This window comes from Pholis gunnellus, assembly GCF_910591455.1.
Source record: "Pholis gunnellus genome assembly, chromosome: 16".
NCBI classification, from domain to species: domain Eukaryota; kingdom Metazoa; phylum Chordata; class Actinopteri; order Perciformes; family Pholidae; genus Pholis; species Pholis gunnellus.
The window spans coordinates 10,878,770-10,902,905 of NC_136543.1; the positions used below are offsets into that span (position 1 = coordinate 10,878,770).

A 24,136-nucleotide genomic window follows, 5' to 3' on the forward strand; every position below is an offset into this window, starting at 1 on the left:
TTAACAGCTCTGCCAAGGTCCAGTGAAGAGAGCATTTACAATAGCCAGGGGGGGGGGATCTTCACAGGGTCCTAACTCAGCCATCTAGCCCACCCAAGCTGGTGTTTAATCAAAGTGTCCCAGAGCTGCTAACCCTTGTCCATCTTCCTATGCTGTATTCGTCCCCTCCTCCTCCCTCATGTGTGTAACCCAGGATGAAGGTAAATATAGTGCAGCGCTGATGGGCCAGCTTGATCAGGACAAACAGCTGTAAGAAATGGACTCATTTTGTGTCAAGATGTGGTGCTGTCTTTGTGCGTTGGTTCATGCACATCTGGAGATGTCTACTGTTGCTACTCACCTGTTGAAGACCTTGTAATGTGTCACATTGCCAAATAGCATCCATTACCCAATGAAAATGGAATAATGCAGTATTTGGCTGACTCATTTTCAGATCATTACTAAAATAGCCTTCTTACCAAGTCATTTTGCAGAGTCATAACTGATTTGGTGACACTAATGGTAACACTGTGTTTCTACCGTTGGACACCTTTAATATGAGATCAAGGAAATGTTCAGTTTGCTTTAGCAGTAACATCTCTGATAATGTGTTAGGATGTGTTTCAATCCAGAGAGGGAATGGTGGACTCTACTGCTAACAATGAAAACTACCAGAATGATTACAGAGTGTTAGTGCATTGATGGCTATTTCTAGAAAATATTGTCCATATATAGCATCAAAAACAGGGTTTGATTTCTTAAAACTCTGAAAGATTGTAACTTTAAACTCATCTGTTCTTAAAACAAGTGAAAACATCTGACTGTGCAGAGACACTACTTGCTCAACAATAGATTGAACAGATTGAAATGCCTTGATATTATGAAGATGTTTAACCGTGTTATGTTAACAAACATTTTAATTTATTTTTCTAATTTAGCATTTTTGTCTAATACTGTATACCGTCACCTCTTACAGCCTCTAAACATCCTTTAGATTAAACAGTCTGAGAAGTAAAACTGCACCCAGCTCATACTGTATATCCACATTGAAACCAGAACCTCTGATGAGAGTTCACAAGTAATCATTGCTTCATTTTAAGGAGTCAGGAGCCAAAGATGGGAAACAGTGATACGGATCAACAAGCAGTATACTCTCAAATATTGTTGAAAGATAAAAACAAATCCGGATAGAATCTCTTGTAACATTATTTGAAGTCATTGATGGGAAAGATTAAAAGAGAAATTTAATATAATCTCTTTTTATGTCATAACCTCATGTTTCCACTCATACTTGCCAGGGAGATATGGTCCTGAGGCATTTAAGGCTCGCAGTTTAAATCACTAACTTATCTTTAGCATCCATCTTACTTGAACCCCTTGCAGCTCTTGGAGATGAAATATTGTCATGTTTGTTTAGTGGCACATGACAAGGAACTCGAGTTACATGTGGACAGATTGAATGACAAAGATGCAAGAAAGTGAGCTGTCAGCAAGTCAGACATCATGACATGCGAGCACACACAGCTTTGGTGGACTTTGTCACACAGTGAAATCCTACACTCCTACACTGTTACCAGTTACCAAGTGACAGCTTCATGCTCATAAGTCATGGTGTGTACTCCAGACTCCTTCAGGGGCGAAGCACAAAATCTGACAAAGACCAGTTCCTTAATGAATGCAGATTGAGGTGCAAGATGAAGATTACAATTTTCCACTTTTGCTTCATCCTACTGGCCTAAATCCTCACTTTTTTCCTCCAGTATTCCTGCTGCAGAAAATGTAATGATGGCTTAGGGCACATTTATTTAACTCTACTGACGGAGCTCATTGAAAGTGTGCAGCGGTTAATCTTCATCCTGCACTACTTTTATAATCAGATTATTTTTTGAATCTATCAAAAGCCAAAAATATATCTATTTTAAATAAATGTTAATGTTCCGTGTTCACTTATGATATTTTGTAACACAAATTCCTCAAATTCTGCATAAACATTTCTTTAAGAGTGTATTTTGATTTATACCTTAGGGTTTTTACGAGGCTTTATGATGGCACTGTTAAGCACATAAACAGGCACCATTCTCATTATATATTTAATGTTATTCTACAGTGGCAGCAACCCTGATATATCTTATTCCTATGAGACTGTTGACATCCACTGTTGTCATACTATTAAAAACACATCAATGAGGTGGGTAGCATGAACATGGGCAATGTTGTTTATTTTGAGCCACATACACGTTCTCCTGCTGTAAATACTCACAGTGCCAAATGTGTATTAATCCGTGGCTGAAAATAGTCCCCAACAAATACACTATTTACTGCTTTTTGAATAATGCTTGCTAAAAACTACAATGACCTGCTGTTTGAGGAAGTTCCATAGGCTTTATTTGAAATAAAATCATATATTTATCATCAGTCATTTCACATTTAGCTTCTTCAGGAATGGATATGCTTTGTATTGAGAAACAAGCTGCAGTGGGAAAGTAGCCCACTGAGACACGACCACCATATTATTGGCTTATCTTTTTTATTATATTGGTTGATAATAAGAAAATTATCCTTTGAGACAATTTTTTTAGGTGAAACTCTATTTCACATGACATTAGTCACGTTTGATAATTCCATCATCTCTCATTTGTCACCTTGCTCTCGAGCTCCATTCACATCCACGGTCACGCCTCGACAGGAAGTGACGAATGTAGCCACGAGCGTGACGAACGGCTTGTTCGAAAATACAACAAGGAAGTGACCGTTTATTGTAAAGGGAAAATAATCACGGGATAACTTCTCTTCAAGTCGGGGGTCGCCTCGCTCGGTCATTGGGTTCCGGAGGAGGTTAAAGTCACCGTGGACTTGCACGAGAGTCCTTTTCTGATCGTCTCGAGGGATTCTGCTTTTAGCCAGCTAGCTAGCTAGCGATGAACACGGACGTGGAATTTCACATCAGGCAGAATTATCCGTGGACCAAGCTTCCAGCTAATGTCAAACAGGTACCGTGTTTAAATGTTTCCACGGGGGCAAGGTGAGGTGAGGGGGGGGACACACACACCGCTGTGTACACGTCAATGTCACCGCGGTGCACTCTGTCATACAATCAGCTGTCAGTGTCGCACGACTCGCCGACCTCCTCTGCAGAGGGTTTTCCTACATTCATCCGGAGCCACAACTGGCCCTCTTTACATCACAGCCACTGAAGCTTCGCTGCATCACATGACAGACTGTTTGATATGACGCGTCACATGATTTTCACCGCGTGCAAATAATGCATTCACACTTTTGTGCTCAAGTATATCGAAAATCATCAAAATCAGATTGTTTTACTCTTAATTTAATGCATAAATTCCTCAGCCTGCATACAATGTTACTTTGTGCAATTACGCCAGCAGGTCGTGGTTAAGTGAATGCGGGTGTTTGTGTCTCTCTTTTTTTTTAAACTGTATCCTGGTGCATCCTCACAAGATGGATTATGCTACTAAACTGTCCCATAACTCCAGGGCCTCATGACTTCATATGTGCCAACTGGTTTCAGCTAATGTGACTTACAATTTTAGTGATGCTCCAAGATCTTCTTTCCCGATATAGACTTTGACATTTTCAATTAAGGGTGTGCGCTTCCTCGTATATTTAACATTTATATTCCTCACTGTGTGGGTGTAAGATCCAGAGGCCAGAGTGTTGACTTGGTCCTGAAAACAGAGTCTCTAGCCTGCGGTTACTGAATGAATGTACAGGACCTGATAGCAACAACTAGCAGGTTCATACAGCCATGATCATCACCTGTGTGCTGTGTGTCGTTGCTCTGCAGAGTGTGGGGAACTCTCAGCGTGAGTATGAGAAGCATGTGCTGCTGTACAGCATCCGCAACCAGCTGCGATTCCGCAATAACCTAGGTGAGTTAACGTTGGTCCCTCATGTAAGTCCCATACACCTTGTACTGACGCATCATAATAATAATAAAGACAAAGCGCAAACAAATCCTCCTGCATTATATAACTCAAGAATAAGGTATGTGAGTTTATGGACTGGCAACATGTACACCCAGTTTCCAGTTTATCAGCTACATCTGTCTACAAGAAATCCATCCTAATGCTGCAAAAATACATCTTATTATTTAGACTGCATTGGTTTATAGAATGACTGGAAGTGTTACTTTGTGAACGCTCAGCCCCGGCTGTGACCTGACTGCTGTGTGTGTGTGTGTGTGTTTTATGAGCAGTGCGCCACGTGAGGAAGGATGAGCGCAAGTATTATGAGGAGCTCCTGAAGTACAGCCGGGACCACCTGATGCTGTACCCCTACCACCTGTCTGACATCATGGTCAAAGGGCTGCGAGTCACTCCCTTCTCCTATTACATCGGAATCATGGAGGTAAGCGACTTCTGCTGCATTGCCGAACATAAAAGGGAAGATGGCTGTTTGACGTGGAAAGGCTAAGCTTCAACCACCTTCCTGTTAAGCAGCGTCTCATACACCTGCACATCTGTCTTTGTACACACAGTATGTCATCTAGCATTGCTTTCTTCTGAAACGCACAACAATAAGATGGCGATTTCACATTTCCATCTGGCGCTTTCAGAACAATGAGCTCGGTAAACTCAAAGCTGAAGCGCAGGAATTCTCTAATTGCTTTGGGAACATCCAGTGTTTTTAATTGAAATTGAACAACGTCTTCAGTTTTGGCATCCCTGGAAACCACTGCTGTAATGACAGTTCAGACAAAACCCAATTCAAGAGCCCATAATAACAAGAAGGTGCTTTTAACAACCCCCTGCTGCTTGGAAATATAAAACATGAATAGATCTACGATAAAGGCATCCTTTTGTGCAGCTACACCTTTGTTGTATAGTCAGTACGTATAAAGGAGTAACCTAATGTCATTGGCTAGAATTAGTGAGTCCTGCATTTGAAATGACATGTTCCAAACATTACCACCGCTATGAGGAAGAGGTATTCAGTTAATATTCTTCAGTTTTAGAGGAGCTAAATGTGCTGTGCTGTATTTCCCACGTTGATGGACTTGGCGTCAGTCGGGCACTAGGTGTCAGTCTGTGTCTAGTGAAGCCTCGTGCACCAGCTCGGGGACACAGAGGACTGATCCCAGGACAAACACACCCAGAGCAAATCTTTGCTGTGTGCTCTGCCGTCGGTTTGAGCTTTGTCTGCATGACGGCTCTCTCACTGGAAGAAGCTCTCGTGCTCACAGGGCTCCGGGCTCTCGGAGGCGTTGACCGGCCGTGTTCTCTTTGACTCACGACGTTATCAAGTAGATTGCAAAGACTGAGTCCATGTGTGCACACGGCTGAGAGCGTCGCTTCTGAAAAGCAATCCATATCACACCCAATCGTTTCTGAATGAAAGCAATGCACCTGTAATGTAGTTTCCTCTTGTTTTGTTCCACATGAAGCGGATTACGTATGAATTTCTTTGCAGGGTGTATTTCCATAACTTTACCGCCCTGTGTGTTTACACAGAGATGGTGTGTTTAGATGCTAGCTGTCATATTTGATCGTTCCACATTCAGCATACTTCCCATTTCATTAGATCACATGTGACTAACGTGCCCAGTGCTCTTTCCTATGACACATGAATAAAGACAAAACCATTTAGTTTTTAGCTTCTACTTAAAAAGGATTCACCCAATTTCCTATGCATGCTGAACTAAACTTGACTAAGCTTCAATTGTGACCACTGACTTGCTGAAGGTTACGTTATATTTTCATAATCCGTCTTAAGCACTTAATGAAAATGGGTTGTAGAAATGAGCACGGCCGCCCCGATCTGCTAATCCTGTTATTAATCAGAGGCAGAGGGACACGGAAAGGGGGAAATGAGTTTAATTCTTCTTTTCTCCTTTCACACCTCCAGGATATTATGAACAGTGAGAAGAGTTACGACTCCTTGCCCAACTTCACTGCTGCTGACTGTGAGTTCTCCCCCCCCCCTGTCTCTCCCACACTGTTGAAATTACTTTACTGGGGTTCTGTGTACCTCCCGCTCCAGCCCTCTCTGTGTCTCTGGTCTGGGTTTTTTTTACGAGTTTGTACGAGGTAAGAGAAAAGTCACAGTGAAAAGATGTCTTCAGGAACCTTTGGGATTTAAATGATTTATGATTCATGGCGCCTGTTATGTAACTAGAGCTGGAACGATCCATTATTTGACTGACAGAAAGTTAACTGTTTTGATCAATTGTATTTAAAGTATTTTCTTTTTGTAGCAAAAATGCCAAACATGTATTTGTTCAAGCTTCTTAATTGTGAGAATTCTCTATTTTTTTGTGTTTTGTATCATAAAGTCAATATTTTCTGTGTTTGAAGACGCCACCTTGAGTTTTAGGAAATGTTTTTTTCTGTTTGTGTGAAACTGGTTTTCTAATATAGAATATCTGAAGTAAATTGAGCCAATCTAAATGTTTTTTTTAGGAAGTTGGGAGAAGATTGGCAGCTGGATGCCAGGAGCAGCTCATTTCTGTTGCTCAATTTCTTGACAGATGCATCCGTTTTTATCAAAATGTCTTCAGCCTGCTTCCATGCTGTGGAGGCTTGAGCTTTCTTAGGAAGCCTTGGCTTACTACTACTTCTCCAAATCCCACACTTCTTTTGAACCAGAGCACTGGCCAAGTGGCTTTTGGATTGACTGATATAAATTCCACTTCATGGTGAAATATAATTGATTCTCAAAAAAACAAAACATCACAGAGCAGCTGTGTTCCTCAGAAATTATTGCAAAATCAGATTCAGATTGCGGTCAACGTTGAAAGTCAAGTGTAAGGGCAGTTGTCCAACAGACTGGTGTTCCCCAGTTAGCTGTCCAATGGTCAACAACAGAGCTCCCGTTTTGCGGAAAGCCTCAGGCTATGTACTGCCTTAAAGTCCACCTTCTTTCCTTATGTCAGCAACACATTTCGTCTTTGGCTGTAACCTCGATCTGCTGATTCTCCAGCTGCCGGATTCCAGTCGGCATCTTCCTCTTGCAGCTCCATTCTTATCTCAAGAATGGAGCCGTCGTTCTCGTGAGCCGCACCCTAACTAACGTCCAGTTATCTTCATTTGTTACTTTATAATAGACATATCACAATGCATCATTGTTCCACACATTCATTAAGTTTCTATTTGGTTTTTTGGCCTTCAACAAGTAATCATATTGTATCACACTGATCATCGCTAGGAGCGCTTTAAGGCACATTCTTCTCACACCAGGGGCTTCTCTCCTCTAATCTCCCTGGAGGAGCTCTGGAAGTGTGTCATGCTGAAGTGGGTGGATGGAGAGGCGGTGAGAGAGAGTTTTTTTTCGTGGGCGAATGTTTGTGTGTTTGTGTCTGTTTCTTGGTGAAACAACAGGATACGTGTGGAGGATTCTGCTGCGTTAGGAGGCCGAATTGAAAACATCCCTGACTGGTCCCTGTTTGCATTGGCAGCCATCCCAGCACATTCTGCTCTGCCCCTTCCGGGCCTGTGCATCATAGGCTAGAGGAGGGAATAAAGTGGGATTTAGAGCCAACATTTGCATACCTCCACCTCTATACAAGCTATGAAACTTGCTTCATGAGCCAGTATTTTCTCAGACACGGACTACACGTCTAAATTTAATTACAGATACAAATGCATGCACACATCTCACTCTTATCTTCAGAAATACCACCGTGTATGTTGAAAGGTGGATTAGTAGAGCCTTCGCGCGTGTGCGTGTGCGTGTGCGTGTGCGTGTGCGTGTGCGTGTGCGTGTGCGTGTGCGTGTGCGTGTGTGTGTGTGTGTGTGTGTGTGTGTGTGTGTGTGTTGGGATTGTTTCAGAGAAAGTGTGTGAGTATGTGTGGACGTACTCCCTCAGCACAGTTTGGATGAGTCACTGTTGCCACTCGTCAAGCTCCTTCTTTCTCCGAAGTTGCTCTCCAATATGAAGTTGGAAATACCCAGAAAAAAATAATTCTCAAACTTCTTCCTGTAATTCTCTGTTGTCATTTTTTTTTAATCCAGAGCTTTTTGCCAGAGTGTTAATGTACAGCGACTACAAGTTCATGGCCAGTTACTGAGGCCTGATTGAGTTTTATTGGCTTGTTCTCATGTTCTCGTTATCCCACAGGTCTGCGGCTGCTTGGCATCGGGAGAAACCAGTACATTGACCTCATGAACCAGTGCAGGTCTTCCAAAGTAAGACATGTTTCTAAAATAGCCTTTTAGATAAGCATTCATAGAACAACACTTCATACATTAAGCTCATAGGTTTGTTCATTTTAGCACATTTAGTGTAAAATGCATATGGAAAAAACTGAATATTTAATCCAGCTGTTTCTCCCCTGATTGGGTCGTCAACAACAAACTGCATATCAATTGTCAATATGCAGACACAGCCTCATAAATGTTACATTTTCCATATTTTGCCATTGTCTTAAGAATATATTAAAATATTAAAATAGCCTTGTTTATTAGATTTGAGTGACTTGATATCGCTCGTCTCCTTTGTCAGAAATTCTTCCGCAGGAAATCAGCGCGGGACCTTCTACCGGCCAAACCAGTGGAGATCTCTGTGGAGCCGTGGTGGACGGCACAGACGGGCTACATCACCGAAGACGATATCAGGGTGAGATAAGAGAATTATAGGCATGTGTTTAGATACTTAATGTTTAGTGATGGCAGGCTGCGATGGATACGGTGTGAGGAGAGAGGACAACTTCTTTTATTCTTTTAATCCTCATTCCCTTTTAATGTAAATTACTTTGATCTACAAAACAAGTGTTGGAAGAATGAAGTGTGTTGGCGGTGTGATTTTTACCCTGAGCTGTCATTGAAATTCATACATGTTACCCACCAAGCTACAATCATTAATCCCGTGAGCCCCTGCACTGCATGTGGAGATCTCATCTGACTAGAAATACATATTTGCCAAGTCCACAACAGTTCTTCTCCTCTCCACAAGAAAAGAAAGACACACTGAGAACCACGAATCTACAGTTATCATATGTAAATGTATTCATCCTCCCAGAGACTGCACTACCACTGTTGTTCACTGGAGGTGATTTTTGACAAACAAAGCCACATGTGCAGCTATGCTTTAATGTTGTGTGTTTGTTGTGTGTAATTGCAGATCTGTTCTCCAGCAGAGAAGAAAGCCATTGATAAGATGATAGACGCTGGTCCTCAGCTGACTGGAACAACGGAGTACAACGTGGTGTTAAGTGAGTAACTGTCACATACTATGTTCCCATTTCAAACAACCGTATCTGAATACATCAAAGTCTGATTTAGATTATAAATTATGTTTTCTAATTATCCTTATTATTAAACTTTAATTCATTTTCACAATATATGCCTATTTTAGAAGAATTATTATTTTATTTGTATCCGTTTACTTCTAGAAAAGCTTAAAGCACACTTATGATCTGTGCAGTTGTCTGTCTAATCTAAATCTAACTGTTTCTCCGGGTAATAATAGAAATTAATATGTTTGCATTAATGGATTTTTTAAATCTTTTGAAATTCAGATAGCAAGGGGCAACAGTCTTTTTACAGCTAAAGTGTGAACATAGTGGCTGATACTAATGTTGCAGTTTAAGGACTTTCATCAGTGTGCTGGAGTGAATTTGAAAGATGAAGCACAGAGACCAAGTTTGTGTCCATGCAGTTTAAATATCAATTAGAGAGCAGCCATGAACCTCCACTGGAGTGCTTTTGACTAAGTGGGAAGAAATTAAATCCATGAGACACGAGGCAATGTGACTAGAAGTAGTTGTTCAAATCAGATTTGATTGGCTCAACTTTATTTCCACTCTTCTCATATTTACAATTTTCTGTTCACACATGATCAATAACATGGACTCGTCTCCACGGCGTGACGCGTGAAGGACTCAGCCAGACATGTCAACTTTGTGTCTTTAGGTTTAATTAAAACATTCATTTTTAAGGATTCTGTTACTCTACAGAATTGTTGTTAAAAAAAAAAAAAGAACCCCAATACCAAATACCTACCCAACAAACAAATGTATCCAAAAAGTCGAATATTTGGGTAAAGCCTTAGATACTATATCAAATGTGCTAACACACTACTGTTTGTTTTTGTACTCCAGGCTTGTACAACCGGGGATTCATCTACTTGGATGTTCCCATATCTGATGACAGCTGCATCTCAGGTGTGTGTGTGTGTGTGTGTGTGTGTGTTTAAACATCCTGCCATTACTGTTCCCAAAGTAATTACCTTCACTAAACTCTGTGATTACCTAAATCACAGCCCTGGGAACATAGGCAGGCTTTATGGGTCATGGACTGATCTGAAACGGCGCATGTCGTTACAGATACGTCATTTATTTGCAAAATAAAACAATATTTGTGGAAATATTTTTACAGTTGTTTGTCACCGTTTGTGTTTTTAGTGCCCCCGCTGGAAGGCTTTGTCATGAACCGCGTCCAGGGCGATTACTTTGAAACGCTGCTCTACAAAATCTTTGTGTCCATTGATGAGCAGACAAACGTAGCGGAGGTAGGCTGTAGAAATGGGTGTTATTGTTCTCGCCTGCTGTGCTCATTGAATGTAAAGTGTGTGTGTGTGTGTGTGTTTATTGATCAACTTTTCAACCGAGTCCTATTTCCTTTCTCTCTCCCGCTCCTTCCTCCTCATGTGCCTCTCAGCTGGCGAACGTGTTGGAGATTGACTTGGACTTAGTGAAGGTGAGTATCCTCCTGCTGCAGACTGTGCGAGTCTCATTGTAATGTATGGACTAAAGTGCTGTTTTTCACAAGAGGAAGGCAAAATGGTAGATCTGAGAAACATGGCCCCCGCTTTCTAAAATTGACACTGTCAAACCAGAGGTAATTTCCTCTGGTTCCACAGCGGTTTTGAAGTGCTTTTGAGAAATGCTTTTAGCCTCTCTGTATGCTTTAAGGCACACAGTGTAGCAGTAGAAAGAAATGAAGTGAAAAGCCTTGTTCGTGTTTTGATCATTGATGTTTTGTAGCCAAATTTTGAGATTCTAAGAAATTAAAACAATGTTTTCCTTGTTCTTTTGAATTTTCTTTCCTACGTAAATGTGACTACTGGCAATTTGTTTTATAAATATATTTGATATAATTTATTTGATTATATAGTCTAGTAAGGAGATATTTCTGCTCAATTTGGCTGTTTGGTGTACGCACAGTACACCTGAGAGATTGTCTCACACACACACACACGTTGTTTCAGGTTAGCGCCATCGTGCCCCATGACTCCCCATGCTCCCTATCAGACACAGAGCCAAACTCCCTCTCGGTGTTTTGACTTCCACTGTGAAGAGCCAAAGTCATTTCAATTCCTGCTGCTGGATAGCAGCACTTAAGAGAAGTGGCTGAAGCGGTTTGCTGCGATTCTCCGGGAGAAACCCTGTAACTTCAGAGATGATTGAGATGTCTAAGAGGTCTCCTTTGTGCAGAACTATTCCCTACGCAAGTTCAACTTTCTCTTGTGTAATGACTACCTCGCGGGCTGAGTCACTTCGCTGTGTTTCTTTTGATATGATAAGAGGAGGGCTAAGAGTTGACCTCAGCTTGCACCTCAGAGGTGTTGAACGCAATCAAGCCCGCCATACTTTACTGAGCTGGCCTGTTCAGCAGGAATAACATATTTTTCGGCAAGGTAAATCTCGAGTTAAGTAGATAATGGAAAAAACAGCCAACTCTTTAGTGGAAAGTACACAGTGTTACCCTTTTTCTCTTTTGAGTCACTAGACATTAAGTAATGCCTTTTTAATTGTAGACCCTGTTGGGCATTGAGAGAACATCACCCAAAAGAGTATTCACATTGTTTTCATTCTCCATTATCTTCGTCTATCCTCACCTGAAGTATAACTCAGCTCAGTAGTGACAGTCCCACAGGGTGATAGGTCACTGGTTGAGGATATATGACAGTGAAAGAGTGTCAGATTTCTGTGGACCAAACGTCTTTTGACTGTGTTTTTACGTGTGCTTCATCAGAATGCAGTTTCCATGTACTGTCGTCTCGGCTTCGCTGTAAAGAAAGGTCAGGTGATCAGCTCAGAGCAGCTCCACCCTACCTGGAAGAACGCCCCGTCTCTCAACAGACTCAAGTATGTGCAGGAGGCCAAAACCAACCATTCACCACTTAGAATACAGCTGGAAGTGGCGCCATGTGTTGAACCATGTTTGCCCATAAACTTGGTTTATTTTACATTTTTAGAAGTATTTTTAAAAATCTAGTAAAAAATTTTAAAACGTTTCTGGTTATTTTTTTTTTCTACTGGTGTAGAAATTACAACTGTGGTCACCAGCATCTTCTCGTCCACCTAGTAAATCCTTTAAGCTCTTGATCAGGACATATCGTTTATCTAAAGTATTTGATTCATTTTAATTGAATAAAGCACTATGCTTGGTTTGATTGTGGTTTCACTGTGGCTCTGTCCCCTGTGTTAGGAGCACCATGGACCCTCAGAAGATGCTGCTGTCCTGGGAGCAGGGCAGTCCTGTCATGGAGGGAGGCTCCTCAGCCACCGACACCGACACCACCAGTCTGGAAGAAGGTCCGTGTGGTCACACGCACACACGCACACACACGCACACACACACGCACACAGATGTTGCTGTGTATGCAAATATATACACTTCTTGATGTATGCACACAAAGCACTTTCTGAATATCTTCAGAAGTTTTGAAGCAGCTGTGCTAATTAATCTCCAAGAAAGCTCAGCCATGCTTCTGAAAGAAATTCTCACATTAATGTGTTTTTGTTTGACTTTATTATGTATGTTAAGCGGGACTGTTGCTCAGACTAACAAATTGGATGTTAACAAAGTTGCTTTTCGACAAACCCATTTACATGTTAATATTCAATTTACTTTATTTGAGAAAGAGGCATGGTTTTGGTTGGTCTGTGTAAACACATTGAATTTGCATGAATTTAAAAGCTCATATCCTCCATTTATGAATGCTACAACGTAGCCATTGTGCTATTACATGCATCGATGTTGTGGCAGAGTGGTATTGCTCTTGTTATATGTATTTTTTTTCGGTGTCTTTGTAGCAGACACAGGAAGCGTAAGCAGCCTCAGCATCCCAGCCGCACCCACAAAGAGGATTGCCTTCCTCTTTGACTCCACTCTCACAGCCTTCCTCATGATGGGCAACCTTTCTCCGGTTAGTGACTGGATGTGTACATGAGAAAATGCACAGAAGGCTTAATAGGCTTAATTATTTTTTAACAAATGATCCCTCCCTCTTGTGTCCTCCTATCAGAACCTGAAGAGTCATGCAGTGACCATGTTTGAGGTGGGTAAGCTGTCTGATGAGACTCTGGACAGCTTCCTGGCTGAGTTGGAGAAGGTGAGACCAGCAATGGAAACGGAGACTTGCTAGTGTATCTAGTAAAGCCTCGGTCATGAAACACCAGAGGATACTAAATCAAAAGTAGAAAATAAATTATCGGTCAACGTGTACATTTTCACAGGTATACACTCAACTTGAATGTATTTCCTGGTTTCAGGTGGAGAGCACAGCGGAGGGCGAGGCCCAGCGCTACTTTGACCACGCTCTGACCCTGAAAAACACCATCCTTTTCTTGCGCTACAACAAAGAACTCACCCAGGACCAGGGACCTGACATCCCAAATATAGGTAATTATACAGTTACGCCCTCTTTGTCATCTCCTTTATGGGCAAATACATGCAAGACCAAGGGGTCATGCACCTATACATGTTTATACATGTGGTAAACCGGCAGCTTGGAGCACAGGTTTGTTTTTGCGTGTTATTATGCAGCTAGCATGCTGGTTTTGGTTTTAAGTTCTGATTTGCCGTCGCCTACAACGGCAAGCTAATGAAATAGAAGCTCATATTTTTGTCTGCACACAGTTCTCTTTGGGCTTATTAGTATTTAGCCGGTTGACATCATCTGTTACACAAATCATCTTTTTATGGTTGTTAAAAAATAATTTTCAAATCTGCAAAATATGAATCAAAGAAATTTAAGGTGAGAGCTGGAACGTGCAGATCATCATCAGTGACAAACAGAAATGTTTCTATTTATCGAAGTATTAAAAACTATGTAAAAAACAATTATGCAAAAATCTGGGTAAAAATCTGATTTTTGGGGGTTAACTGACACTAATTTTCAGTAAATCTGCAGCTAACACTTTCTCCCAATTTTCATCTTGTCTCTCTATTATTGAAACGATATTCTGAGCTATCATTGCGGCGAACAACTCCTGTAAATGGCTCCTATTCAACTACTTAAACTTGTTCTGCGGTCTTCAATAATAAGTAATGAAGCATTTCAAAGTTATTTTTATGGGAACTTTTTGGAAGCAACAAAGGGGAAAAGGATTTTCTGTTTGTGCTGCATTTGGCAAACTTCTGTCGCTCTCGGCTCTCTGTCTCCCCTCATCTGTGTCTGAATAGTTTTCCTTGAAAATGGTCATACTGTGTATTCCTGTCAATCCAGAGTGAAGCTGTATTGTTCTTCTGGTGTCTTGAGGGGAAGCGGGAGAGAGTTAGTCCTCCAACGACGACAAAGCAAATCTCTGAGTTTCCATGTAGCCACCGTTGTGCCACCAGATGCCGTTTGTTTGGTTTGGCAGGGTGCCTCATCTCTGATTGTCTTATCTCTCAGTTGTCTTCAGCTGCTGCTGCAGGAGGCTGCTGAGAAGCCAACTAAACCCGCAATGATACAAAGACTGATAACAATATCAACCATAACAATGATAATAATACATTATTATTATTGCATGACGGAAATCAGCATCCAAACCTTTAGAAAATACAGCATGAAGCAGCAGTCTCATTGCGTCAAGTGTTTGTTCCACTCTTATGTTGTGGAATAAATACAAACATCTGGTCCTTGACCTGCTTTACAGAGTTTCAGTCAGTTCTTTGCATTTGCGAAACTCTACTCTTGTACTGATTTTATTTCTTACATTATCACCATTAGCACATCATAGACGCTTCTTACCCCTTAGATTTATAATTAGGAGGCAAGAAGTGATTATTGAATCCAAGAATGCCAAGTTTACACTGTGTCCTTTGAGAGGACTCTCTTCTAAACACCACGGCCATGAAGAAAGAACCTTTACTCTGCTTTTACAGTTACTGTTTGATGCAGCCACACTTGGCATATTAATTTACAGGATTTGTCTCATGTCTGCACAGTGTGTATTTATAAGGCTACAGTCAACAGCTAGTTAACTTAGCTTAGCATAAGGACTGGAAACTGGGGGGAAACAGCTAGCCAAAATGTTCTACTATTGCTGACTTCTATTCTACTACTATCCATGCAGTTACTTCAGAAACGTCCCAGAAGAAAACTGTATACATACAACTAATGACTCGCACTATTTTCTATAGAAGTTCTAACTGTCCCCCTGGTTTTTCCCCCCAACTAGGCTTCCCCTTGGACATGTTGCGCTGTGAGAGCCTGCTGGGTCTGGACCAGGCCACCTGCAGCCGTGTCCTCAACAAGAACTACAAGCTGCTGGTCTCAATGGCGCCGCTGAGCAACGAGATCAGGCCCATCAGCAGCTGCACGCCTCAGGTATGACGCCTGGAGGGAGGGAGAGCAGAGGGGACACACGGCATCCTGCTGGGATTTTGGATCAAATGTTGAAGGTCTTAGAGTTGTGTGTTTGTGTTTTAGTCGACAGTTCATGTGCTTGTGTGTGTGTGTGTGTGTGTGTGTGTTCTCTATTTGATTGTGTTTGCCCTCTTGCCGTGTGTACACACTTGTGTTCCCGGAGTGATTTGTGTGTGTGTGTGTGTGTGTGTGTGTGTGTGTGTGTGCCTTGTGGGCACTCAGCCTGCAGTTGCCCCCAACAACAAGGCTACACAAAGAGAGAGGGAGGGAGGGAGGGAGGGAGGAAGGGAGGCAGGGAGGCGAGGCTCATGGGTAATTATTCTGCCTGGCCACACTCCAGCTTTGTAGCTGAGCTCAGAGAGACTGAGGGAAAGAAAGTTAAACTCTTGTTGCGCTGTTCACACTGCTGTTTATTCTCACGCTGCTGGGACTCCGTGAAGTGGAATTCAGTGAATTATTTTCTGCTCACATCTCTTATAACCGCTTCAATTTCTGCTTCTCCGACATAAGAACGACACAGACACGACTAGAATGGTGCTCTCAGTAGAGTGCAGGTCTCCACCAGGTCTAGACAGAAATGGGCTGTAAGTTGTGGTGTCACACCAACCACAAGAGCTCCTTGAGCATGCAGTCATAACTCGCCACCCAAAATATTATGCAGTTTGCTGCGGACAGACACGTAGGTGCACACTCACTTACGGACTCGCGCACACATGCGGTTGATTGCATATTCCTCCTGGCGGAGATAATTATTCTCCTCTGTCTCTGTTGCTTTTTTCCATTTGTGTTCATGTAAGAAATTACATGTAAAAAAAACGTGTGAGGATGTAGACATGTGTATGCATTAGTTACACTTACACATGTGTATATGTTTGTTTCTCCCTGCAGCACATTGGCCCGGCTATCCCTGAGGTGAGCTCCATCTGGTTCAAACTGTACCTGTACCATGTGACCGGCCAAGGCCCGCCGTCTCTGCTGCTCTCCAAAGGCTCCAGGCTCCGCAAACTGCCGGACACATTCCAGGTAAGCCCAGACTAATAATGAATCAGGTGGGTAGGTTGAATGAGTGTAGGTCCACAGTTGAGATAGTATGCTCATACAGACACTGTATAAGCTGTAGAAATCTCTTTGAAGTCAGATAAGAAAAGCCCTACATGTGATAAGAACAACTACATTTTGAGCCTGATCAAATATGTGATTGGAAACATTTTCTTTGTCTTTTTTTGTGTGTGCAAAAAACACTTATATACTATATGCATCCTAACAAAATATAAGAATATCAGTGAGTCATAGCAGAGTCATGAAGCCCAAAGCAAAAAAATAAATAAAATTTAATTGGGACCTTGCCGCTTCAGAGCACTGGAGGTCAAATTCAACGCAGTTTCCTTCCTCCCCGTTAACCTTCATTTCTTAACAAAGCACCTAGCGCATCACTGTCACAGTCATACCAAACCCTGCACCTGCAGTTTCCCCTCCAAGGCTTTCTGATGGTCTTGGAATTTTTTAACTATCCTGGGAATGTGCAAAAAGGGAACAAAAGAGAATTTGATGAAGTGAATTCTCAGGGGAGGAAAGGTAATATCATGCAAATGGGTCATTTTATTGGAACATAGCAGCATGTATTTTTCTACTTCTTGTATACTTGTCATTTTATTTAACAATTTAACAGTTTTTCTTCACGGTAAACTTAACTGTAGGATTTCCTCCTCCATCACTTTCAGAGCTGAGAATAATCAACTAAACAGAGAAGAATTAACACCTTTATTTCATGGAAAGGATCTGTCTCAGTTAAGGAAAGCCATGCAACCATCATGACATCAGTCACAGGGTGGAGATTTCATTATTTGACGTTTGACGTAGTGAAACGTCAAAAAGTTGATGAATGGAGGAGTGATGTTTCCTCTCCTTCTTTGTTTTTGACTGAGATGATGATGTACATGTTCTCACCATTGTAGAGGACAGAGGTAGTCTTTTAAGTGTTATATGAAATAATACATCAAATATTAAATAATATATGAAAAGCATTCTTATCATTATTAGTAATCACTCACCTCAGTATGGTGAGTGATGAGCAGTTGTACTCCCATGATGCCGTTCACCATCACGCCCCGGTCTGGATGGGTTCAGTGATTAGCAGCTGTGGAATAATAACTTCCTTGACCCGTCTTTTTCTCTCTATCCAGTCCTACGACAGGTTGTTGATCACCTCCTGGGGTCACGACCCCGGAGTCGTGCCTTCATCCAACGTACTGACCATGCTCAACGACGCCCTCACACACTCTGCTGTACTGATCCAGGTACACACACACCACACACCACACACCACACACCACACACACACACAAGCTCCACTTTTACAGTGTTGTTGTTTCAGAATGTTTACATTCATAAGCAAAATACAGCAGGTCAACGGAGTAGACTACAAAAAACATTGTATAACCAGACAGAGATCAAGATCCAATTAATGAGTAATACCAAAGTTAATAAACAACCAGTATACAAGGCCAGTTAGTAGTTAGTAGTGCCAATTTAAGTGCCTTCAAAGGCCAAACTCAGGTGGAGGGCCTTAAGTGGCGCTTTGAATGACTCAGTGGAGGAGTCAGAGCTGATGTGGTGGGGTACTTTGTTCTACAGACTGTGATATTATGTATGTACTCTGTGTGTTTTCAATAATAACACGTGTGTGTGTGTGTGTGTGTGTTACCCTCAGGGTCACGGTATGCACGGCCATGGAGAAAGCGTTCACATCCCGTTTCCCTTTAATGCAGAAGATCTGAAAGGAGGTGAGTTATTATATGGAGGTAAAGCTTTAAAGTCACTTAGTGACAGCCTAAATGTTACGCTAATACAAGATTCAATTAAAGTAATGCAGTGACAAGACTCATTCCTAGACTCCGGGGTGAGGGAGGTAAAAACCACACTTTAGTATATTTTATATATATTATAGTTTTTTCAGCGTCGCCGTAAACCAGATTATTTTATAAGCATGAAAGATAATAAAGACAGGATTTAGGACTATTTGACCAGATACAGCAAATTCATTGCTTGATGTCATTTGCTGGTTATTTTAAGTCTGTTGCCGGTTTCTTTTATGTGACATTTCCCGTGCTGTTTGTTTTAACTTGTTTTGCCGTTTTTGTTTTAAGAATGCTGTTTGTTCTTGTATGTTGCTGCCTTGGCCAGGACTCCTTTGTAAAAGAGATTCTGAATCTCAATGGGAATATTTCTGGTAAATAATGGTTAAATAAATAAAATAGATACCCTAAATCAGTATTCGTGTACTGTCACTGCCGTGTTGTGCGTCAATTAAGGACCTGCTCTCAGTCAAGCCTCAGTCAAGCCTTTCTCTGGTGACTCAAATATTATCCGCTTTTGGCTTTGAGGGTTTTAAGTCGTCAAACATCATAAAAGGAATTAGAATCCTCTGAAATCCTTCTCTTGTGAATTTGTGTGCGAAGCTTAACACTAACACTCATCCCTCTAATACATTTTATATCACAAAATGACACCCTTTATGAATACCATACCGTTCAGAGATATTAATAGAAGTAAAAATGGAAATCCCGTTTATCAGTTTGAGTGCTGACCTTCAAGCTTAACTCCCATTGTTTGTGTTGGCTCTCCTTCCTGTGCAGAGTTCTCCTACTCCAACATGTGTGTGCACAAGGCGCTGCAGAAGCTGAAGGAGAACGTGGATCTGGAGCACCAGTGCGGCTACATCACCATGCTCAATGCCAACAACAGGCACCGTCGCAGGGCCAGCGACAGTGCTGAGTGCAGAGGTGGGGGGGATTCTTTTTTTGGACCGTGTGCACATGCAGATGTTTGCATGTGAGAGACGAGACGTATCGCTGAATTAGTAACAATGTCCTTGCCTCTGATGGCAATTGGCACTGATGGTGCAAATTAGATAAAGACTGCTCACGGGTCCAGTTCGATTATTCTGTTCGTCTGCTTAATTGGGTTCCGTATTGTGACAGCCTTTGCTAATGGATGTGGATCGAACAGTATTAGCCTTTACCTAACTGATTGAATGTTGCTGACGTCATTTATCACAGTTTGTTTAGCATAGATATTTATGTACGTAACAGTAATGTCCAGCTTTTGTTTTAATTAACAGACTTAAAGGAGTGATTTCCAAAGTTTTGCATTTATTGAAGCTTCTTCGCTGAAAGGCATTGCAGCTGTAATCTCGATGTGAATCAACCTTTCTGTGCCTTAATGCTTCTGAAAATGTGTTGCTTTCCTTCAAGGGGACACCCATCTAGGTGGAGGCCTGGACAACAACGGCAGCACCGAGTCCTTTGAGCTCGTGACAGAAGAAAACAACGGGGAAATCAAAGGAAAGACAGAAAGTAGGTCTACTTTTGTCGTTAATGTAAGGAATACGTCGCCCACAAAATGACCGTTTGTTACTCACCCCGTGTTACCTTGAATTCTTGACGAACACTTAGTTTTTCTCACTTGCCTCCACGGTGAATGGAGAATTAATAAAACGCAGAAAAGTCTTGATGAATTGAAGTATATGGGGGGGCCGCGTTTAACGTAAAACTATATTAAAACATCTGTTCATAAACTCATAAAACTCAAAAAGGCTTTCTTCAATCAGCGTGAAGGCATGCAAGAAAAATGTCTTCAAGAATTCGACAGATGGTTATTTTGTGGGTGAAGTATTTCTTTAGCGTATATATTTTTTTACATGTTTTCTATACTTAATCCGATGTTTGAGAGATGGGAAAGAGTAGAATGGGAGACCAGCATATCCTTGTTAATGGTATGTGTCTCATGTATGTCACCCCCATCCCTCCTCTCCCTGGCTAACCCCTTTCTTTCAGCCCTTTCATCTGAAGATGAGTGGGTCCCTCTTGAACTGTGCTTCGGCATGCCCCTCTTCAGCTCCGAGCTAAACCGCAAAGTGTGTCGAAAAATCGCCTCGCACAAACTGTGCAGCAACGAAAGGTACAAAAAAAGACAAACGAAAAAACACTCAGCATCCTCCGGGATTTCACTTTTGATTACAACATTGACAAAAGTGTAAAGACGAGTGTTGTTGGAAGTGCTAGACTTTATCTTTGTTGTTTCAGCCTTCAAGAGCTACTTCACTCGAGCCGAAAGCTATCGCTGAAGGTGTTGAGCTTCGTGCAGTCATTCCAGGTAAAAACACTCTGCTGTCCTCTCAGGTCGCCACTTAAACTTGCAGAAAAGAAATAACAATTTCCAGTGAAAAAAAATCAGTAATCACGGATTTAATTTTACAAATGCACCAATGAGTTCATCCTTATTTTGTTGCTGTACATTTGCAAAACCCACAAATATATTTTATCATTGAAAATAGACCTCTAATTTAAGGTAAATATTGAAACTAGTGTTTTGTGAAAAAGTGTTTTTATTTTATTGAAAGATGAAAGACGGACCATCAACATACCAAACATAGAGTTTATTGTACATCTATTGTGCAGAAAGTCAAAGGGGAAACAAAAGAAAGACATGGGAGAAAACAAAGAAACAAAACAGGAATTCAAGACAATTATCATAGTTAAATGTTAACATGGGGTTACGTGAGAGTTGGGCTAAGATAGAAATGATGTATTCTGTTGATTTGCAAATGTTTTAGTTGTTGTTTCAGTCTGTGTGGATCTGTGTAAGAATGAGGGAAGAGAGAACAGAAAAAGACAAAACAATATAAAGCAGGAAGGAACATTTAAAAAAAAAAAGCCCAATTTAATAGAAAGGGGATAAGCTTGGTGAATATGTAGCCTTTTACCCCTTCTGCATATTTCATACATACATTTTAAGTCGCATGATTTAGCGTTTGTAACCGGCTGTGTGGAGGCATACAACCGTGATGCGATAATTATAGTTTGTCCCGGAGAAGTTTATCCTTGTCCCATAAATCTTCCACTCTACCTGGTGATCTGATCTGTGGCATTTTGCCCTGTGTTTGGCAGGACGGCATGCAGCCCTCTGACCTGGACAGTGGCGTGTCGAACCCTCTCAGTCAGCCCCCAGCGGAGTCTGGTGTCCCCCTGCCCGCCCTCAACCTCTTCTTCAAGGACGGGCAGCTGAGGGAGTGGAGCGGACGGGCCCCTCCTCCTCTGGATATCACAGCTCTGCAGAAGGACCAACCCACATAAGCCACCCCCCCCCCAAAAACTTCCAGTTTCGGTCACAAGTCAAAAAAACGTCACCTCATCGAAAAGGACCGCCCTCTCACTGAGGAAATTGATATTCAAGGTCCATCCCTGCATCTTGTCTGTCAGTATCCAGTCATGGGAACACGAGCCCCGGCACTTCATTCACCTACTGTATGAGGAATCATCCTTCTGACTCTGTTCAAACCCCCGTCGCTGTTCCCCTCCGTGATTCCTCATATTCGTAGCAAGGCGGTGTTATCTGTTGGAGTGGTGCTATTATCGCAGTATACAACAGTGATGCAGGTAAACGCCATATAACCTGGAAGACCGTTTAACTGGAAACTCCACTGCCCCCCCCCCACAACCCAACCCTACCCAACCCTACCCTTCCCTTCAATCAATGGATGTTCTGTGAGAGCGGAGTGTGAAGTGGTTAATAGTTGTATAGATGTTCTCAAATCCATGACCCACAAAATAAACAATGGAGTGTTGAACAGACATTTTCAGGAATCATTCGACAATATGCATATTCCAGGACCAAGTTTTTGGACTTATCCGACGAGACCCCGCTGCCGCCTCCCCGTGTTGTCTCACGTTGAGTGATCTCATGCATGATACTGTTGCACTACTCCTACCATAAAAGAATACTTTCCTCTTTACTTGTAATCAATATTGGGGGCATTTATTATTTGCACTGTGCAGGGTTTGTCCAAACCTGTGGATGAAGTAATGTCATGTAATTTTCTTCTTTTTTAAACCTGGGATCCCTTGCAGTGTGCACATGGTTTTAGAGCGTTTCCTCTTGGAAATTGACTGGGCATCAGAGAATCGGCTGTTTTTTTTTATTCTTTGTTATCATTTCTCAGTACAACAAAACACCAAAGACCATTTTCTTTTCCTATATAATCTTTTTTTATCTTCTGTTTTTTTTATTTTTTATTCTGCTGCCTTATCATTGTCAGCCAATCAAAAACAACCATGTTTTTGCTTATGTTTAGGTTTATTTCCTTTTTTTTAGATTTACAAATGATTTATTTGCACTTGAATGATTGTCTATAAATAATAAAATCAACAACATTGGGCCAACCATCGCCACTGTGAAGAATTTCGACAAGATTAACCAAGTGTAGCTAATTGCATAGAACGCGAACAGTCAGGTCTGTGTGTTTGACCCAGGCATGGTGACATTGTTTCCTGCCAGTATTTCTCCCTGGATCAACTCCAGGTTTGTGTCCAGGGCAGTGCAGGGCGCTCTTGGCCAGCCCACAACATTCTCCAAGGGATTCTGTTTACACCATGTTTTGAAAAATGGGGTTTGTAGTCTAGAGGGAAGAAGGCGGTCACAGACCCCTGGGATGCAAATGCAAATGCTTTGCCCAGCATATCGGGGACGTGATGGCCCAAAAAGGTGTCTGAAGTCTGTCATAAATTTTTAGTGTGGCTCCGATAATCTAGAGTACTTTTTATGGCATTTAGAACGCTAACCTATTCTGTTGAATATTTCTTTTTTTGAAGGAATCAGTCTCCTGCAGTTTTTGACCCATTTGTGGTTGTTGTTTCTGATAACGTGATGCTGACATAGAAAAAAGACACACGGTCCCGTTGAAGCATGATGACTGTGTAGAAACTGTTGTGCGTATGTTGTGTATGCGTGTGTATTGTACACCTCACTCTTGGTGTGTTTTCACACACCCTTACCTTTCACAATAAGAGCCCCCGTCTACCTGCCTGTCCGTTATCTAGTTGCAGTGCTCGGCCATCTGACTTATGCCCCGTCCTCCCCCAGGTATACATCTACTACAGTGTTTGAAAAAAAAAAAAAATGCTAGTTTTATATGTCAGCCTATATTTTAGGAAATCTTTGTTGTAGCTCGTTTAATGGGACTGTGAATACCAATGACTGAGTTAATGATGACGCTCTTGTAATTAAATGGATTAAAAAAAGAAAGTGACATTCCTTCAACATGCCCTTCCTCTATCCCTGCGCCATCTCCTCTCTGCTCCAGATACATGTTGTTATTACAAATAAATATGTAAAAAGTATATGAAAATATAAATAAATATGTAATAAGAACAAACTCTTTTTCCTCCCTGAAAATGTCTCGGTGTCTTTTTTTTCCTGATGGATACTTTTTTTTCCCCCACTGATTTCAACCCCTACTGGCTCCGAAATGTAGCCAGTCACATTACACGACGTTAAATCGAATTCGGTAAATGTTTTCCTAGCCAGGTGGAACAGATGGCGTGCAAGATGCAGCGGCCCGGATGCTCTGTCCATCTGTCTCAAGTACACACTTGTTCACCCATCCTTGTAGATTTATATGAACACTTAGCTGAAAAACAATGTCTCTTACATGGATGGGGAACCTTTTGAAAAGCTATGAACCCCCCCACCCCCATTTTTGGGAGGAAGATTAAGGTGTCAGTCTGTGGCTGGCTGTACCCTCACCAGAGAGGTGGAGCCCCACGTCTCCCAGGCCTCCCT

General features: G+C 41.7%; 1 protein-coding gene across 2 annotated transcripts; it reads left to right on the forward strand.

The window, feature by feature from the left end:
* The first annotated feature begins 2,804 nt into the window (after window positions 1-2,804).
* fam91a1 (family with sequence similarity 91 member A1) lies at window positions 2,805-23,736 on the forward strand. 2 transcript variants are annotated; one of them, XM_079176211.1, is made up of 24 exons: window positions 2,805-2,969; window positions 3,785-3,869; window positions 4,196-4,347; window positions 5,845-5,902; window positions 8,057-8,124; window positions 8,441-8,554; window positions 9,059-9,149; window positions 10,038-10,100; window positions 10,341-10,447; window positions 10,597-10,635; window positions 11,914-12,026; window positions 12,370-12,476; window positions 12,978-13,090; window positions 13,190-13,276; window positions 13,437-13,566; window positions 15,330-15,478; window positions 16,406-16,540; window positions 17,701-17,814; window positions 18,228-18,300; window positions 19,153-19,299; window positions 19,771-19,872; window positions 20,353-20,476; window positions 20,602-20,671; window positions 21,466-23,736. In XM_079176211.1, the coding sequence occupies exons 1-24, from the start codon at window positions 2,898-2,900 to the stop codon at window positions 21,649-21,651; spliced, it is 2,499 nt and encodes an 832-aa protein (XP_079032337.1). In that variant the 5' UTR covers window positions 2,805-2,897; the 3' UTR covers window positions 21,652-23,736. The 2 variants fall into 2 exon arrangements, with proteins under 2 accessions (XP_079032337.1, XP_079032338.1); XM_079176212.1 differs by having other exon boundaries at window positions 12,981-13,090.
* Window positions 23,737-24,136: the final 400 nt, after the last annotated feature.

Excerpts from the sequence above, each read along its gene's own strand:
- fam91a1 (XM_079176211.1), top strand. The coding sequence starts at position 2,898 with ATGAACACGGACGTGGAATTTCACATCAGGCAGAATTATCCGTGGACC. Across the intron at positions 10,448-10,596 it reads AGCAGACAAACGTAGCGGAG|CTGGCGAACGTGTTGGAGAT; the intron begins GTAGGCTGTAGA and ends TGTGCCTCTCAG. Across the intron at positions 12,027-12,369 it reads CCGTCTCTCAACAGACTCAA|GAGCACCATGGACCCTCAGA; the intron begins GTATGTGCAGGA and ends CCCCTGTGTTAG.